The 20,891-nt window shown below is 40.1% G+C and overlaps 1 protein-coding gene across 1 annotated transcript in view; it reads right to left on the bottom strand.

Annotated features, from left to right (window-relative positions):
- ZCCHC7 (zinc finger CCHC-type containing 7) overlaps positions 1 to 20,891 on the bottom strand; it is a 116,282-nt gene that overhangs the window by 10,393 nt on the left and 84,998 nt on the right. Inside the window, exon 6 of the mRNA XM_059834070.1 lies at positions 13,733 to 13,768. Coding sequence (XP_059690053.1) covers positions 13,733 to 13,768 — 36 coding nt within the window. The remainder of the gene's footprint in view (positions 1 to 13,732; positions 13,769 to 20,891) is intronic.

The raw sequence follows: 20,891 nt of genomic DNA, 5'->3' as shown, positions 1-20,891 counted from the left end.
TATGTCCACCACCAGTTTGGGCAACTCTGTTTTATCATGTGAGGGAAGAACCCAGGGCTGGCTAGCTACGGCTACTTACACTACCTCCAAATCACCCAGCACCGTTCTCACAAGCCGAGAAGAGACAGTTACTTCTTCTGCTCCATTCTATCAATTGCTATGCTCATACTTAATCTATATCAGATAATTTTTGCTGTTATTTCTTGTTGCACTCTGAAGATAAGTAACTAAAAACACTGGATTGAAGAAAGAAGCATGGGGGAAGGACACCTACACAACCCAAACAGCAGGTCCGGGGCACTCCTTGCAACAACGTGCCCATCACAACCAATGCACGAGTTCTGCATACTGCGCAGTCTGGTTTTGTGCAACTCACTGAGACAAACAAGACATAAGCCTGGGAGTAAAACTCATTAGCAGTGATGTTTCACCAATTTCTTGAGCCACTGAAAGATGATCATCAAGTGAATCATTACACACTGTGGGTTGTAGACTGGAGTTGGACAGGGAAATAGTCAGAACAGCTCTATCAATGAAAAATATACATTTATTTTCCCTTTACAAATTATCATAATCTACTTGCATACCAGCTGAAACAATGGCAGGTTAGCATCACTCCCTTACATTCAAAATTGCCAATATAAGATATCATGTAATATCGTAATTATACTAAGGGGTTTTGTTGTTGTTATTTTCTTTAACCATGTCATGCACCCAGTAGACTTGCATTCCATTGGGTAATTCCTTAATTAGGCAGATTTTTGAAACAAGTATTATGTACACAACAGACCGGAACGTTTCCTTTGGAGTCGTCCTAGTCTATCAGGTGATTGCATCATTAAGCCACACATGCTACGTAGTAAAAATCCTTATGAAAATTCATGACAGAAACATACTGAGCTTGATGCATGCTAATAAATGAGCAACATACAAATTTAGTATTTTGACTTTCAGACCCCCCAAACTCCAGACAATTATAATAATTTTTTTACCAAATTTTGTTTCTTCATTTTTTCAGCCATCTAAAAAAACTTGCTCTTCCAACAGGAGTTGTGGAGGTTGCACCTGAGTATCTTTCCACAAATTACACCTTGTAATTGAGTTTATTACATGTGCTTGTAACGTTCTTTCCACCCTTTTGGGTATCAACAAAACACAGCGAACTAACTAAGAAAACAGTGATCTAACTAAACTTTTAGGTTTGGGGTTTTTTTAAGTGCATGATACATGTTAAATTACAAATCAATGGACAAAATTTTATTTTTTGATTGCACAGTCTGGAAAACCAAAGCCTTTCCCAGAAGAGGAATTTAACTTCTTCGGTCCACTGTACAAGTACTGTGAAGTGGTCGTTTTCTACATAAATAAGACATTTATATAATGCATTTTAAATAGATGCAAATAGCATCTACAATTGGCTGTGTGAAAATGTTAAAGGGAGAGAGAAAAAGTACAATACTATATATTTAAAAGAAATGAATGTAATCTTTTGATACTTTTAAAAGCAGAGAAAAAAACCTTAAAATAGTAATTCAAAAAATCTTTTCGAAAAAATGATGGACAAAAAACCCCTCAAGTTCACAGAGAAAATGAATATATGCAAGATAGTAAGGATAACAACAATACAATCCCTGAATGCCTCAAAATCTTCATGGTTTAAAAGGCATCCCAATTTTCTCCAAAGGTGGTGGCATCTATCCAGTCGTCCATGGCTAATTTTACATGGAATGCAAAACGTTATTTAAATAGGATGGTGCATTAAACTTCAACTATTTCTGATGTGGCTCTCAAACTACAAACCTATCTTTCTTCTATTTTAATTTTAAAGTAAGTTAGCAAACACTTCCTTCTTAATCCCCAGAGACTATCTATACAGTGACACAAATGCACAAATTTATGACAGTAACATAAATGCTCCTCCGGAGTAATGTGCAACATTAAGTGAAATCGTTTCCTGGAAAGATATTATAGGTATCTATATTTTATTTGCCATCTTAAACATATCTGGGTCTTTATGACCTTATTTTTAAAATGTATTTCCTTTTTACATTTCCTGGTGCAAATGGACTGCATAAATAAGCAATGTGCTATGAGGCTTCAGACTAGCCGATAAACCCTTTCAATTTTCATGCCAGCTTCTTCTTTTGTAATTCAAATCTGGCTGAAAACTGGCAGCTCTGAAAACTGAAACAAGCACTGCCACAAATACCTTGTAATGCTATCGACCTTGTCTGCCCATGCAGTGAGAAAGGGGGATGCATATGTGTCTGCAGTCATCCAGATAACACAACTCATTTTTTTGGGGGGATAACAGAAGCCAGCCCCGGACTGTGCACCAAAAGCAGTCATTACCAGGCAAGCTGGAGAATAAGTCTCTTCAAAATACACAGCGCATTTAAAAACCATATACAGGGCTCAGCCACTGCTTTCATTACCAATTTTAATTTAGCTCCTTCAGTTTGCCAGCCAGATAAACTCTTTAGTGCTGTTTTTTAATCTATTTGCCACATTTTATGTTTAAGATTATAGTAATATGGGACAGGAGAAGGAATCACTTTTAGAGGAAATAAAGAAATAGATCCGCTTATCAGCGCCCATCAGAAAGTTCATTAATCAGCCAGGCTTTGTGCCCCCTAAATTGAAAGGTTAAATAATCCTCTCAGGAATATTTCTCGGCACCACCGCCAATTGTCCGGAGAGAAGCTGCCATTCACAGCACTCTGGATCGGTGACAGGGTATTTTACCACTGTTTGGACCCCAAACAATGATGGACAAATGGCCTGGCTTACAAAGAAACCTTTTAGTACAAGGATGGAAAAAGGACCACAAGCTTTGAAGTGGGGTGGGGGAGGTGGGTGCGCGGGGAAGAGGCAGGGAAGGAGGAGGAGGAGGAGACTCGTGCATGGGGACACGTATATTTTATTTGAATGTTTATTAGGAGACGCGCCAAATGTTGTTATATACGCGCCCAGCCATACGCGCACAGAGAGCGCGCGTGGGCAGGCACTACACGCATGCACACTCGCTGCACTAAGTGTATGCATACTTACACATACATTTATACATTAATCTGAACACAAACATTTGCAAAGCCTGTAACATCAGAAGATGAACAGAGAACTAAAGCGTGGTTATATTTATTAGCTAATACACTGGGGACACCAACAAACCCCAAGGTTTTAATTTTTACTGTCATTCTAGATGATTTACAGCTTCCTTTCTCTCTCTTTCTCTCTTTCCTTAACCTTTGTGTCGTCTACTAATCACCTTTCACCATCAGATGCAAAAGGAGGAGGCACCACATTTGAAATAACTTTTCTTAGGGGAGCATTCGTAATAGATATTTACTTTGAGGTGATTTCTGATCACAGCTAAAATTGAAGTAAACACAGAAAAAATATAGTGCTGCTGGAGGATACAAGACGCCAAATGAGTGGTGCATCAGTTTATTAGAAGTGAGTTTTTGCTGGGGTACATTCTAAATAAAGAATAATTCAAGCTTTTTTCTTTAAAATTCCTAGCAGCTAGGTTTCAATCTGTAGCATCCTTCTCTGATGGACAATTTTACAGAAACAGTTTCCTTACATTACCAACACGGTAACTGTGCATGTTAATGTTTATCAATTTCCTCGTAATTTTTTCAGGTATTCTCCATTTAAGAGCATCATATGTATTCAGTAATATTATAGTTATTTTCACCTAGCTTTGTAACAAGTGACATTCATTCAGAGTATGTCCTTGAAGAAATGTCTGACAGCCTATATACAACCATTAACAACAAAGGTTTTCCATGTCCTTCTGGCACATCTATTTTTTTAAAACGGTCTCAATTTCATACTTTAATATGACTTGGGACTTTCTGAACAGCCTACAGCGCCTAAAAATGGATGAAAATATTTCAGATTTCTCCTCTCTCAGATCACATAAATACGCCATTGATCAAACTGTTTTATCCAAACCAACTTTTGAGTATCTCAGTGCTATTATTTTCCCTCTCTTTCCCTCCTCACACCATCATCAGAAAAGCAGAATTAATTTAACCAGGGTCTCATCTGCCATAAAATAAGTCAGACAGAAACTAGATATCATGTGCAAATCCGGTGCAATTAATTTTAAAGCAGAAGATATTTCAGGATTATCACATACTCCACAGAAATCCTTCAGTGTTTGTGTAGGCTCGTGCACAGGCACTCACCACTCCATTTTCTAAGTGCTGAAGGAAGTTACAAATACACTTCAGAAACAGAATTAACTGCATAGTCAAGCAACAATATGAAATTACCTTCTGTTAGCTACAAGATGAGTAGATACTATAGGCAGAGAAACTGTAAGTTTGAGGGGAGGAAATAAAAAGAAAGAGAAAAAAAAAAAAAAAGACAAGCCACTTTTGGACTCGATGCTGACTCTGAGAAACTTTGAACCCAGGCAGTGACCATCCATTTCTTGCAAATATATCACCAGGTCTGCTGTAAAAATAGTACCTCTTCCTGTAAGTGTTGCCCCCCTCTGATCTCTGGAGAGTGAAAGCCTCTGCCATGCCCCGGCCCGTGGCACTGCCGTGCCACGCAGGGCAGCATCGCGGCAGCACCGTATGCACCGCGGAGGCACCGAGGAGGGAGCGGCGGAAGGGACCTCGTCAGGCCAGACGCAGATCGGACTACAGAGGAAAACACCTAACGAAGCAGCAAGTAAAAGTTTATCAACTTCTGACGGCGATGAGAAGACGAGCCAAGGCAGCGGTGTCATGGTCTGTTTCAATGCGAGGTGCTGCCAAGACCAGTGAAGCGTGGGGGTGGCTGTTTGTGCCCGTTTCAGAGTCGTATTCACGGCTGTTGGAGCATGTTTGTCAAATGTTAGTTTAATCCAAAATTAACATTCAAAAATAAGTTAAAACTGAAGGCCTAACTTCATTCCCCTAAAGCCAAAAATTCTGCGGGATGAATTCTTCCTTTGCCATATGGGGGTACTATAGCATATACGCATACATCATGCAAATCACCCACTGCTCTGAGACCTCTCCAGTACTGCGGTAAAATAGTACCTACTAATGGCATATGGCTCTACGCTACTCACCACTTCATACAGGCCTGTGGCTCCTTTTAATTTCCTTTATGCTCGATTTTTCAAAATATGAAATCAAAATCAGGATAATTCTGTCACGGGGATAGTAACTTTTCTATCCACATGAGAGGACCTAACAAGATGTATTAATATTATTGACATGATAGACCCTCTCAGAATTAAATCAGAGAATAGTTTTAGCGAATCCTAATCCGTAGATTATTAACATGATCAAGCATAACTTGAGAAAGTTGCCGTCTAACCGGTTTGAGCTCCTGGCTGCTCCTAATACACGGATCATTGACAAGATGAACTAGCAGCTCTGGCAGCGACATGGACGATCTCATACGCTGCTGCCAGCGCAGAGCTCCATAGACTGCCGTTGCTAAATACCTGTGATGTTTTAACATGCGAAGTATTTGTACGATAAAATGCAACAGTTTCAGTACCACTAAAGCACAAAATTTACAAGCAGCTACTGAGTGGACATTTGACAAGCAAAGTACCATTTCTAGTTAGGATATACGTGCAAACAGTTCACGGAGATGTACGCTCTACTGACATTTTACATTTTTTCCACTTTGCCATACAAAAATGAACCAAAATGCATTTTACGTTACCTACATGAAAGTGTAATTTTTATATGTTTTGAAATGTCTGCTAGATCACAGATAATTTTCTGTTTCCTGTGGAATTTTGAAACAAAACCGACTCTTAACAAAACTGAGAAAAAACACCTTCATCTCAAGTTCAGAGGAATAATTTTCAGGAATACAGGAACTTTAATGTGAATATTCATACAGAGAATTTACTGCAGAAAAAGGGCACAGAAATATTTAAATTTTTTTCTCCAGTAAAAGCCTGTTTTTAAAATGCGTCTGAAATCTCATTCTAGCTTGAAAATTCTATTTTCCTTATTTAGAGGATTAATACTTGAAATAGTAAAAATTATTTAAATGATCGCATAGGTTCACATTTTCAAACTAAAGGAAAGAGAGGTGAAATTTTTTATCAAAACTGTAAGCATTAAAGAAAAGATAATCTTAATCCTTTCCCTTAAAAGAAGTGCAGTTACGTATATGATGGGGAAACATTTAAGCAATGCATTTTACCATGATTATCCTGTTTTCTGTTTAATTAACCACTTTTTCCAACAGCTTTGGTGTATCACAAAAATACGCATCGCAACAGTTTTGGCACGTGTTGGGGAAAGGAAGAGTGCACTTGGTAGTTTCTGTGCTGAGACTAGAGCAATTCCTGCCATCAGTTTGCATGGGAGGGAGCAGCTCTCTCCAGTCGTCCTCCAGTCATGAGCACATCTCGCCACCAGGATTGCTGGCACAGTACTTGAAAAATAGCGCACAAATAGCTTCCTGGGCACCCAGGGGTTAGCTAACCACAGAGTTAAACGTTCAAAATATTAAAATATATTAATTTCCATCTGCTTTTAATTTCCATCCCCTGCTCCTCTTCTCCTTTTCCCATTTAAAGGCAGGGCCAAAAGGTACTGCTTTTGCAGGAAACCCAGAGTTCCTTAAATAACAGTAACATGCACATTGAAGTCAGAGATTCTCTGAAGGATGCCACTTCTCAAACACTTTGAGGAGGTTGTTTAGAACCCCAAAATCAGAAAAATGGAAATTACTTGGTTCAGTCGGTCAAGCTTTCTATTTCCCCCCAGTCCCAGACTGCTTCCAGAAACACATCAAAATGCAATTTCTGGTCAAGATGTAATCAGTCTTTAATCCTCAGTTTAAAAGCACCTTTTATTTTATTTTCTGGGGAGGCAGATGGGGAAGAGCATGAGACAGATAAATGTTAGAGAAAGCAGGCATGCTTTCTACCCTGCTTACATGATTAAGGTAAGTGGCAGCTGATGACTGTGCTGCGGGAAGGTTACGGAGCCCACCCAAAACGGCCTCTCGGGTCCGTGCGGGAGTCTGCAGCTCTGAGAGGCGTTTCAGCTTTCTGGTCCAGCCTGGCAAGAGCCAGACGCTGACCTGGGGTAACAACCACCACCCCGGGATGTAAAAACAGGCATCACCTAGGGATCTGACCTCTGCAGTAAAGAGGTACCAAGACACCACCATCAATCCTTCCAAGGAAAGAAAGTGCAAGTGCAAAGACACGTTGGCATTTTACAGATAACCGGTTTGAACTTTCTATTTCAACTTAACCGACACACAAAAACCCCCTAATTATTCAGTACTTACAACTGCCCAGGGGTATTAGTTAAAACCCAACATTCTCACGAAAAGGAAAACTCGAAACAGTATTTTTTGTAGATGTTTTATATTTATATAACATTATTGAAGCAACTTCTTTCTCCTGTAATATTTTAAATACAGTTTTAAAGTAAAAATTGGGAAAGAACTCTGTCTAGCACATGTTCTTACTGAAAGCTATAGCATATGCTTTGTACTCATAAACTTACACTTAGTTCAGGATCTGAAATTCTGTTTTCTGTAAAAAAAGCTATCAGAAAGAATACGGTCTTTTGTGAAATACAATTTCTTTGCAATAGAAACAGCTTTTGGGTTAGGTTTCCTATAGCCTCAAAAATATTCCAAACTTGAAAGAGAACGATAATGCAGGACAAATTACAATTAGTAGGGGACAATAAATAGACTGTAAAATAAAATCCAAGACACTCTCCACAGAGCATACAAACCACCTCTAACGTATGTATGTTCACCAGAACAACTGTGCAGGGCAGGCAGACATTTCAGAAGCATCTCTGTCACAGAACGGCACTTGCAGAAGCGGTAGGGCTCGGGCTTCAACAGTACAAGCAGATAATTTAAAAGCAAAATATCTGCCAATTGTTGTCCAAGATCTGCCCTACGTCCTCCCCTGGCTAAAGAGGGCAGCACGCCCTTTCAGAGAACATGAAAGCTTCATGAACCCAAGCACCAAAAAGGCACCTTTCCCTCAAGGGCACGTGTGGGGACACTGTCACACTCCAGGTGTTCGTGTTTCCCCACAATCCACAGGAGGCAGAGTCATCCTCACCCTAAATTCGTATCCCCGGGACTTTTGGGTTGCCTTCCCTGTGAAATATCCTGCTGAATGGCTACTGAAGTGTTGACACACAAGGGACCTCTCTGTGATTCCAGAATATGAAAAAATAAACCGTCTTTAGCATAAACAAAGTGGTACTTTTACTAGACTTAATAAAAACAACCTTACAACACCCGGAGAGAAACTGGTCAAGTGGGGAAATATTTAACATGAGTGCGATGATCTCGTGGTCCGCAGCCTTGCGTCATGCAAAGACCAGAGGAGCTGACACTGCAGCCATGTTCACAGCCGCTGCAGCAGCCCCATCCGTGCGCATGGGGACGTCAGGCTTAATCTCCTCCTGAAAATACTGCTAAACACATCCTTTCCCTCACTGCACAAAACCTACAAAGCTTCTCTGGAACCCAAATGCTCCCTCTCTCAAGCTTAAATATTTTTTTGCCAGAGTCGTATTTTAAATTTTCTCTTTCTGAAAGTCACATTTTAAAGGATACAAATTGACTTTAAGCAACACTGCTTACATTTTCATTTCAGAAAAAAGTGGCAGGCCATGAGGAATTTTAATAATGCACACAAAGAAATCCGAGCGCAAAATTTAAACACAAAAGATGCATTGTCCCTTCATGTCTTTTATGCATAGAGGCCAAAACAGCCAATTCCTGGTTCACCTTCTTTTATGTAAGTGGATTAAAAGTAAGATTAACAAACTGTCAAAAAGCATGTTAAATGATAGCTTCTGCTAGTTAAAAATTCTGATGGTTCTAAAACTCTGTTGGTGGCCATCTTGGCCTAGGAGCTTTAATATAAATGAGACTGGTGAAGGCAGGGGATGGGGGAAGGAGTCCTCACGGCCAGAGCATTATAGGGGGAGGAAGAGGTTATTAAAAATGAGCAATCCTTACAGAAAGGAAACACCTAATCCAAGCAGGATTTGTTTTCTAACATATGCAACTATACCAAGAAACACATTAGAAAAATAAAAATTGTGCTCTGCCCCTTTTTGGGATGGAATTTCGTTACTCTCTAGATATTTACTGAAGAAGATGCTAGCCCTTGCAACATTAATTCCTACTTGATTACTGTACCCACATCTTGTTCCTCAGCTGGACTGGCTACGTTCATTTTTGTATACCACAAGTCCCTCTGAACAATGAAGCAGTGCAGTACACATCGGGAGATCTACACAGCCAGCATGTATTCCATTTTATATCGAAATACCGAGATGGCCATTTGCATGTCTTCTGGGTACCCTCACCAGTACCACCGTGCAGAAAGGGTTTGAGTTACACCTCAGAGGGACTCGCACGGGAGAAGCACAGCTTCACGCCTGGAGCAAAACACGGGTCACTATGTGCTGAAAATAATTTCCTCTTTATTCTTGTGATGTCATCTGTTGGGTGGAAATGTGACTGCTCACAGCAGTGCAGTATCTACCCTCAGTTTCATCGGGTCACCCAGCAGCAAAGCCACAGGACGACCTACGGGATTGGGAGCGGGTCTGGACCCAAGGTCCCATCTGCCGGTTCGGGTATGGAACGCAAACAGCTTCCTTCCATGGCACGGTGCCCCCACGGAAGGCCAGCTCCAACCCTGCCGCCCACCCGAAGCCCTGAGCTGTTAGCATTTACGGTGGTTCCCATACTTAGGGAGAAGGGCTGTCCCCCACAGAACGCGCTGCCGCAGACCCCACACCGAACCTCCGAGCCTGAGGCGCCGCGGGATTGTTCTCCTTCAGCGCGCAGACCTACTTAAACTGGGAGCTGCCGCCGGACACACAGTTAGGCAATCAGGTAGCAGATCAAACTCAGAGAGACACTACTGTGTTTTTTTAAGAATGAACTGCAAAACTGAATCAAACAAAAGAAACTTTTAGGGTGCTCTAATCTCACAAGTTTTTCCACTGACTTCTGTTTTTTTTGTAAATAGAGGGCTATAAACTGGCCTCCACATGAGTACAAAATACTTGATAAATGCCTCTACCTTTATAGCTGAAACAGGAAACGACAAGAGAAAGGGAATAAAAAAGAGGCAAGCGTCCTGAGGATGAAAAAACCCTGCTATGAGCACCCCCAATATCCTTAAGATGTGGGAGAAGGGGATGCGATGGCATGTCCTTTGGAGCACAGACCGTATTTCTCCGGGTTTGTGGAGCATCTGGCATTTAGAAAGACAAAGTTGTAACCTAAGCTTCCTAATAATCTAGAATAAAGAGCTTTACAAGACCTTCAAATGCCTTGTCTGTGAAAAAATTACACATATTATTATTTACACTGCAGTAAGCTATGATCAAAACTGTTTATCCTGGATCTGCCAATGAAGTCCTTGTGTTATCATTTGAATTGATAATAACCCCTTTGATAAATGCAAGCGGGTATCAAAACCGACCTATTTATTGTAAATAGATATCTATACGAAGAAAAACCTAAAATATGTTTTGACAAATGTAATTTCCCTTTTCTGATATAGGAGAAATACATAGAGAGCAGGCACAATGAAAATGATTTGTAAAAGTTTTAAATCACCATCTTAAAGAGGTTATTAAATATTATTTTAAACCGCAGGGGGAATTGGATTGTTCTGCTGACTTTGATTGGTTTTTTGCAGAATAATTTTAGTTAACAGAGTTGAAAGAACAAGTTTAAAGAAACTAACTTCATCGAGTTATAAAGCTTTGATTATCATAGAGCCTTTAAATTTAAGCTTCATTGAATACCGTATGATAATCTTTTTTCTATCAAAAGGCAAATTAAAATATTCCGCTTATAATCCTTTTTGCCATTTCAACTGCTCGTAAGATTTCTTGCACTGGCAGTCTGTTTTGGTTGGAATAAGACATTTCTGTCCATACAACAAATTATTTGTAATGTGCCAAAATTTGTCCCCACAGCTAATGTAAACAAAAACCTACCACCATCCATAACAGCAGAATGGATTTATTATTTAGTCATTGTTCTACTCAAACCACGTTTCTGTGCAGGGGCTACAAGGAGTCAATAGATGGCAGTCCATCTCTTAGGAAAGAGCCAGATAATGAATAAAATCACCAAAAGCTTCACAAAAGAGAAAGGTGGAAGGCTGTGTGGTTTTTCACATGCATTCACAGTAATTAACTAAGAATACTTTATATAATGCAAAACATTGAGACAAACTTTGTAATGGCTGTCTGTAAGCAACGTTATAAAAACAGTCTTTTATTACCAACCTGAATGCCTTGTTTTATTTGTGCGTATATGCACCTGCATGTGTGACAATCATGATCAATTTACCAAAATCAATTTAAATCTAGCGGTTGTATCCATGGCTGAAACACAGGAAAAACTCACTGTAGCCTTAGTCTGTTTGCTAATAATCAGGCAGCCTCTGCAGCACAGCAACAACCACAATAGTATTTTTTTAAAAACTTCCATTATTTTTCTTTAAGCAGTTATCCTATTTGTAGAGAAATATTTATTCTAAACTAGGAAAATGATAAACTAATTTCTATAGTGAAATACTACTATACTGATATGAAAGTAAAAGATCTCGAGTTTTTAGTTACAACTCTATAAATAGATATGTTAGCCATTCTAACATAGAAGTTTTGATTCTTGCGAGAACACTATTTACTTCTGTTCTGCTTTGGGTGCAAAAGAGAATATTTAGATTGGATAATAAAAGCTGGGACTCATACATTTAAACAATTCAGATAAGTTATACCTCAAGAAACTGCATTATTTTAAATATCAAGCATGTCTTTTACCACGCAATTTTTTAAATTCCAGGCTTAATCTGACTACTAATGCAACTTTGAGTGAGTCTTCCCATGGAGTGAGTCTTCCCATGCAAAAAACGCAAAGCATTTCCCAGCTATCAGAAGTGTGGATTATTTGCAGATAATTTGCAGTTCACTGCAAAATAAAAAATTATTTATCAGTAGCTAGGGTCTGACTCAACGTCAATTTATCTTTGTGTGCCCATATCTGACCACATTTTAAAATGTCCCTAAAATGCACTAAGAATTTCCAAATGGGTTCTTTTAATAATACGCTCATATTCGTAACTACTCCATTTTCTAACAAGAGCTTTTTTTTGGCAAATGTTGTTAGCTTTATACTAAGTAAAGTGTAAACTCCAAACACTTTCTAAAAAATTCACAGATAAAATTTTCTACCTCAGATATGTCAATTTCTGCCCTAGTAACCACTTGGTCAGGTTTATGCCCCCACCGACTTTTTTACAAAAATAAGTATTTTCTAAGTCTTGATTGCAACTCAGTTTTTGAGGAATTGTCAATGGCAAGCAAGACTAAAATTAAATTAAATCCTATACCTCAGTAAAAAACAGAACCCAACATATTTATGCATCTAATACACCTATCTGATTATTAGATTCCAAATATCATAAACATTTCAGAAATAATTTTTACATGCACTCTTAGGGACTGTAATGAAAGACAGTATTTACCTTTTTGCTTCATGCAATTTTAAAAAAGCAAACAAAAATACTCAGTGAATGCACCTTTTGCTCATAATGGTTATTTTAAAAGTTTATACCAATTCTGTTTAAAATAAAAGTAAAGGCTTAGAAAGGGTGGAGGATTTCCAAAGCAGATCTTTGTTTTAAAACCATTATGCAGAAAACACAAGCAAGGGGTTTTAAGCACAGATTTCTTCTATTGGCTGAATTTAGAAGCAAACACAGAAAAAAGAGCATTCCACTACCACGAAGAGGTGAAGGCAACAAATTATAAAGCACATCCCATTTATTGCTCAAAAGAAAAAGCCCACACCAAAGACCCATAAGGAAAAGTAGTGGACAAACTTTTCTACTTTGTTTTGAATGGACAGCAGTGATTAATTATCTATAACAGCTGGATACATAGGAGGCTGATCTGGATAGCAATGACAGCAAAGATTCAAATGAACAGCAAAAATCCTAATCTTTAAAGGTGTTTTTATGTATAACAATTTTATAAATGAATATATTCAAGATTTGTGATACCAATCCATTGAATATTGTCTTAACCAGTTAAATACTGTTCATGGTTTCAATAGTAGCCAAATTTATACGCATTTTGTTTTATTTTTATCTCTATTTTACATATGAGGAAAAACCTGAAGTTATACACCGGTACAGTTCACAAAGTTTTATTTTCTTGTTTCAGTGATTAAAGATCAACTAATGCAGGCCAAAGAAGAAGTTATAGCCATGTCCTTACCAATTAGAAATTACCTGCAAAAGTTTATAAAGTGTTTTTACTCAAATTAACATCGCCACTCTAGCTGAGATTTATTTTAGTCATTCGAAAAGAAAGCTTTGTCACACACAGTGATTAATTACCAGCATCTGGGATATCTGAGATGGGATTATTGCTTCTGCTACGCATCTCAACTTAAAATTTAACCCTCTTTATATGTGTAAATGTAGTCTCTGAGAGGAGGGAGTGCTGCAAGGCACTCATTTAATGATTATAGTATTAAAACGAAATCATAAGTTCTAAAAATGTTTAAAAAATAGTGACAGTGTTTCATTGCATTCTTCAGTTCAAAAACTCTTCAGATGTTTATTATCTTCTCGCAGAAGATGCTTGTCTATATTTTATGGTCAGCAGTTCACAGAAGAGTAAATAGGTTGGGTGTAGAAGAAAATAAAAAAGGTGTTTCTACTTACTGTTAGGTGATACTGCCTCCATATTTCTGGGCAAGCCTGGAAAATAAAAATATTGATCAGCTAGGAGCATGAAACAAGGTGCTTTACAGCCTGTTGGTTTTGGCATAACACAGTATCCACCGGTGTCGGTCACAGGAAAATAAGAAGCTTAACTGAAAGGGTCTGCATTTCAGCTTCAAAAACCTGGCTAGACAGTTTAATTGAATTTTACACTGGTTTAACACACTCCCTGCCATTGTCAGAAAGCCAGTAACAGTTTTTCTCTCCCCTTCTTCTCTGAAGGTTAGAAGTTTGAGAAAGTAACGTGCTCTTAACTGTAATAAGTATTAATACTGCAAAACAAACAGAAATGAATTTAAATTCTGTATTTTCTGACATTTTAAATTAACATGGTATTTTGGAAATTAAACCAAAAGGTACCTTCCTTTCATGTAGAAATAGAAATATTTTAGTATTTTTGTACATATCTCTACCCTAATCAAAATATAATTGTTACATGTAATAATCCTCAGTAGCCTAATGTCAGATGAGTTGTAAACAAGAAGCATAACAGATTGCTTTAATGTTTCTATTTTTACAATGGCTTGCTTGATTTTTTTTTTATTTTATTTTTTTTTAAACTTGCCGGACTCGCACACAAACTTGTAAGTGCAGCCCGTTATAAAAAAATTTACAGTGCAGATTTTTGAATCACAGCAATAACACAATAGACCTGAGGAATACATAAGAGACACGAAAGAGGAACATGTGGATCTTCTTCTTCAAACAAAATCAGAATGTGTTAATGATCAATGAGACAGAGGTTACTTTCTCAGGGGTTCTTAATATTTTTACAAAATTTACAATATTTCTGTCTTCTCCTATGACCCCCAAGCCATAAACAGACACAGAAATAGTGGTACTTTGTTAGCTATTTTAGTGTTGAAAAGACTGTGCACACAGTGACTTCGATGGAGGTCTTTCACTTTTGTTTAGAGCATTTACCCTTTTATTAAAATAGCTTCTTAATCATTTGAACAATTAGCAGTTTGGTTAGCCAATCTCAATTTTCAGTATTTTACGAAGAAATATTAGTTATTCCGTGGCTTCTACATAATACGCTGTAGCTCCAATTTCAATCATTAAAGCCTCATGACTACTTGCAAATGAGGACTATTAACATTTCTTTAGATTTCAAATAAATTTTTTGCTCATGCCTAAATTCTTGCCTTCTTTTATTCTGACAGAGCATGTTAATAAAAAAAAACCAAACCCACCCAATAACCAATATTATCAACTGAATGTTTCAAAAAATAATTCAAGTTTTTGACAGTCACCCTATGGCATATACAGTATGTTTTTCCCGGATGTGATGGAAATTATATTATTTATTATTCATTCCGTCAGTAACACAATTTTCTGGGGGAAAATCTACAATCTGTTCTGTGTAATGGTTCGACATTTCTCCTCTTACTCAAATACTGCATGTAAATATTTGAGTTTTATATTATTATTTCTATAAAGAAAATGTGTGAAGTACATCACATTTCTAACAGAGGAGCAGGCTACAACATTTGACAGTTTGAACACACTTGAGCTGTCTTCAAGTGCAAACAAAAGGATTTTCCTCCTTTGCTAACTTACACAGGATTTGGAGGTGCGATATATAAACACTTTTGAGCATACAAAAATGCTGTATCAAAGACCTTGCCTTCTGTCTCAAACCTGTAAAAGGCTTCAACTGTACATGAGACTTTTGCTGGTTTAGCACAGGGGTAGCAGGCAGTTATTTATACATTAGTTCTGGATAGTTTTCGATTACCACAGTGTCCCCAGACTAATATGGTTGAAAAATCGCAATCAATGAGTTGTCATATACTGGCAAAATGCCACTCTGTGATATGACCTTTACTCACATAGCAGCTATTTAATAATAATAATAATAATAAAAATTACTTTATTTCTGAATAATAGTTTGGTTGGGTTTTTTTCACTCTGGACACAAAGACATCACTTATAGTGAAAGTCTGTAACTCAGAGTAGGAAACTACAGTTGGCACAGCTCTTACCAAAACACTGGAAGAGGCACAGTCCCAACTCCTGAGCAGTGCTATCAAGAGGTAGGTTTTATCATCATCACCTTTATGGATGTTTTAAGGTTGTGCGAAAAGTTAAGGGAGGTAGGAAGAAGGTGGTAAGGGAAAATTGACCAAGCATATTTTTTCATTCGGATGGTGATTCAGTGTAATACTTTTTGCCTTCACAATGATCACTTACGAACTTCAGACGTTGAATACAATCATCGAAAACGGATGCCTGGCTAAACAACAGCTTTTTAGAAACGATGCTTTTAACTAGGAGTCCTATTACCTTGCATCAGCTCAGAGTTATTGTCTGTATCTTCTATCACAGAATGACAAAAAATATAATTAACAATTACTATTGAATACTGGCTTGTCAAATGAAGCAAAGAGGTTTGCTATGGAAGAGAGCATAACCAAATACAACAACCACCGAACCTGTGGTTTTTCTTATTTATTTAAAAGTACTTAACCATGAATGGCCCTCATTTAAAGAAAAGCCCGTGTGGTATACAAGTACAATGGCAGTGTGATGAACTACATTAAAATAAAATTGCATTTATTTCCTGCCCCAGCGGTCTGACCTTACTAGCATTTAGATGTACAGCACAAAAGGTGCCTACTCTTAAAAGCAGTGCCACCGCGGTACAGCTGCGGAAAGCACAGGTGAGGTGCGCTTCCCCACACCTTTAGCTATGTCTGCATGCCTTTCGCCGCACAGGTGCTGGGCAGTTAATTTTCCCAAATCCGTGCTGGTTTTGCTGCAGCCCACATTCGGTTAATTTGGAAGGGTGTTTATTCATGTCTGAGCCTGATCTGGTGAAGGTTGCCACACCAGATGAATCAAGGCTGGATACGGTGCATTTTGACCTGTACTGAATTTTATCGGGTGCTAATTATTGTTTTACCAGAACAACGGCTTAATGCATCTGTTGTTTAATTCCCACTTCCCTATTCTCAAACGTGAACATCAAAGAAAATAAAACACTCAATCTCAAACAGCCCCTGACAGCAGACCAGGACTCGAGTGCTCAATAGACAAGGCCCTTGCCACCAGTTCTCATATTTCCACAACAATGAGCAAACACAAAAACAGCACTAAGCGGCCTTTCCTCCTTTCCGCTCCCCTTGGCCGGTCGTCTGCCTTGCGCCGAGAGGGCCCTCGACGGCAGCCCTGCTGGGAGCGCGGCGCAGGGGAGAGGATTAGCCTCGCTAACATGCGAGCATTTGCAAAAGGGAAGGAAAAACCCCGCTACTGTATTTGGCGTATGAATAACCAAAATGCACGCGCTGACAGGAGACCGGGACGGGCCTGCGGCTCCCCGGGAGAAAATGTAGCTGTGATGAGTGACAGGGCTTTCAGGAAATATGTTCACAATCACAGACAGTGAAGGCCATGACCTAGATCGTTTAAGAGCTTGTCTTGTCAAATTATCAAAAGCTTCTTCCTCTCTGAATAAAGAGTGACATAAGTGAGTGTCAGAAAGCTGCAGGCTGACAAGCCAAGCATACAATAACAGCATGCACGTCACATACTTGCCGAACACCGCCACGGCTAGCGGCAAATCTTAATGAGAGCGCGGCTGGCCCAGGAGACTTGGGTCCCTGCTGGCACAGCTACTCATCTTGCAAAAATCCTTCAGCTCCAAGTCAGTTATGGTCTGACACAACGACTACAATTACTAAACACAACTTTTTAACAGAATCCTCTGGTGCTTTGTCAAAGCGGCGGCTGCTAGGAGCTGCCCCGCTGCAAGCCACCACAATAAAACAAAAGATTTGCCAAAACACACACTTTTCATCACCTCCGCATGGGAACTGCCGCGGAAAACACACAATGCTTCCCTTCAAAAACACTCCTGCATGAGCAGATGTCGAGACCTCTCCCCGCACCGTCAGCGCAGACGGCTGCCGCTGCTGGCGCCAGCATGGAGCAGGCCGAGCTGGTTAACCGCCGGCGTCGACCAGGCTCCGGGTAATGTTTACTTACGCTTACCATTAGACGGACATTGACTTGCCACAGGCAGGAAAAACCAGGAACGCCGCTGGGGAATGAGGGAAGAAGGGCAAACCCCTTGCTTTCTGCCCAGGCGCCCAGGGGAAGGGCCGAGGGCCCACGGCACTGCTGGTGGGAACGGGCCCCATCGGCTGCGAGGCCACCGGCACAGTCCCGCGGACTTGTCCCTGCGTCTCCAGCCACATCCCAGCTTGCAGAGGCGGCCACGTTCCCATGGCAAGCACCAGCATGGGTTCTGTAAACAACAAAGGCCGAAGGAAATCTTCTGGGAGAGAAGAGGCTAACGCTGGTTTACACGGCCAGAAAAGTTGTCAAGACACGTGGAGAAGATGCCGGCTGAGGTACCTGGCTGGTTCCTGGGAAGGAGTGCTGCTTGGATGGTGTTTGGGGCGTGCAGACACGCGCGCATCTTTACACGAACGGGGCCAGCAGGCACAGCATGGCTGAAGAGCACCGGGGGCCCAGGCACTGCTGGCTGCCAGCTCCCAGACGAGCTCAGGCATCTCACTGGGCACCTGCACACTGTTTTTTCTGAAGTATGCAAGGAGACACTGTCCTGTCTGCCACTTTTGCCTCCTCCCTGCCACATCAACCTGTTTATGAAGTTCTTTTCCCACCCTTGCAGCTGGCAGCTGAGACTGCAGACCACAAGCCTCATAACATCCACCTAACTGCCAACGAACCTGCAAAACACAGGACCTTCACAGCGTGGGGTTTTCAGCTTATACATATATAAGCATATGTATGTACACACAGATACACATCTCTATGTGCACACAAAGTTGCATGAGACTGGTGTGCTCTTTCCTAGGGGGAGCAGCAGACGGTCAAACAGAGACACACTTGAAACTTCTGAACAACTCCGCTTCAGGCTCCTCTGATGATCTTCCCGAGGAAAGCACACGAAGGTGAGCTGCTTCCAACACATCTCCATACATTGTCAGGGCTGTCTCAGGGAAAGTGACTGTCCTAACAGATAATAAATGTATTACACTGAAAATATTTTAAATTACTTTCAACGTTTTCAAACCAAACTAGGCGAAGTACCTTGAGCTGCCTCACGTTCACTCCTGGACAAAAGCGTAACCATGGAGAGTCGCTCTGAAACAGACTGTGCACAGGAGCTTGTTCTGCATCCTTTGTGTCACAGTAAGAGTAAGTGAACTTTCTGGGAAAGACAAATTAAAACTTTTTTGGAACATCCAAAGTATTGGACAACAACTCAAAAAAATTAGAGAATATATCAGTCTTTCATGCAACACTGTATTAAGAACTGCTCTATGAAGGCTGCAGTAGAGCTGTCTATTCTCTCCTGAGAATTTTGGAGAACGTTGGGGAACGTTGGACTCATTTAGCCCCAGGCTCAGAGCAAAACCTGTGGTCTGCCTCCAGCTCCCATGGACAGCAGAAACATCCCAACAGGCAGACTGGTAACAGAAAAGTTGCAGTAACTGGGCTTGGTAAAACACTTCCAGACTTTTGATAAAATGCCCCACGGAGGACCTGTAGTTCTTCACAGAAAGTAATTAGCAGAGGCAGAAACATACGGACCTGTTATTATGCTCAGCTGACGTAGCCTGAAAACAATAATGGCTACACTGCGTCAGACCACCCATGGTCTCTAACTGTGGCCATAAGCCGATGCCTCATGGAGCTTAAAAACAGGGCAAGCATGCATCCTTTCCCTAACACTCTTCCACACTCAACTGTTTTAAGCTGAATGACTTCACATGTTGGATGAAGTGTCTACATGTTAAATAACCTTCCATGGATTTCTCTTCCATGAACTGCTTCCATCTCCTTTGCAACCAGAGCAGACTTTCTGCATCTACTGCACTGCTTGGTAAGGAGTCTCACAGGTCTGCTGCTTATTGCATGAAGAGTCACCTCCCTCTGTCTCTCCTCAACCTAGCTCCTACCGCCTTCATCAGATGTCTCCTAGTTCTTATACTGGAAGAAATGATGAACAATTGATCCCTAACCACTGTCTCCCATCATGGATGATTCTGAAGCTCTTAACAGCTCCTTCCCTCCGACATCTGTCTTCCAAGAGTTGTAGCTGTGCTGAAGGATGCAGAAGAGAGGGACCAAAGTTGCACCTAGGTGTCCCTTGCTTTCCTGGTGATTCCTAATGTTTCACTGGCTTTTTTTCACAGCTTTTGAACACTGAACTGAATTTTTGGGGGATCATATCTCATAACTTTAAAATTTGAGTCCTGAATGGTAACAGTAAGCTCAGAGCCCATCATTCCATACGCAAAGATGGGATTATTTTGACCCAGGCATTTTACTTTACATTTATTGCCACTCAAGTTCATCCACCATCTTATTTCGCTCTCCCTCTGTTGCTTACAGTCCTTGGGCAGTTCTTCACAGTTGGCTCACAGCAGTGACACTCTAAATAATTCAGTCTTCTCAGCAAATCTTGTCACCCTATTGTTCACCCTTTTCCATGTCACACTAGCATGTCCTACCTTTATCCTCTTATTCCATGCCTGTTTAGTTTCCTTAAAAGCTTTTGGTCAGGAACTTTGTCAAATGCCTTTTGGAAATCGTAGACTATGTCAACTGGCTCATGTTTACACACATGCTTGTCGACCTTCTCCTTTGAAGAATGCCAGAGATTTCCGAGAAGCAGGATTTCCCTTACAAAAGCAATCTTGAATCCTCCCACGTATATCATATTTATACATCCATTCCAACATGCCGCTGCTATTGCAGTTTGTGGTAATTTGCTTGGTGTACACATCAGGCTGGCAGGCCCCCTTTTTAAAAATTGTCATTGTATTTGCCACGCAGTTACCAATTAGACACGAAGCAAAGGGTTACACACCGCCGTCACTAATCTGGCTCTTTCACCTTCCAGCTCCTCTACAGCTTTTGGGTAATCGTTACTCAGTTCTGGTAATGGTTTAGTAGTAACCCTAACATTCTCTTCAATTTCAGAGGTATTCTCTGATGGTTCCCTCCACAAAGTTAAGATTTCAGTGTGGGAATGTCCCTGGTTTCTCCCATTATGAATGCTAGATGCCAAAAAAAATTTTTATGTTGTTAGCAATGGCCTTATCTTGGCTGAGTGTTC

The sequence above is a fragment of the Gavia stellata genome, chromosome Z (genome assembly GCF_030936135.1).
Source record: "Gavia stellata isolate bGavSte3 chromosome Z, bGavSte3.hap2, whole genome shotgun sequence".
Taxonomy (NCBI): domain Eukaryota; kingdom Metazoa; phylum Chordata; class Aves; order Gaviiformes; family Gaviidae; genus Gavia; species Gavia stellata.
Note: the sequence above shows the minus strand (reverse complement) of the source record. Positions and strands in the feature narration are given on the sequence as shown.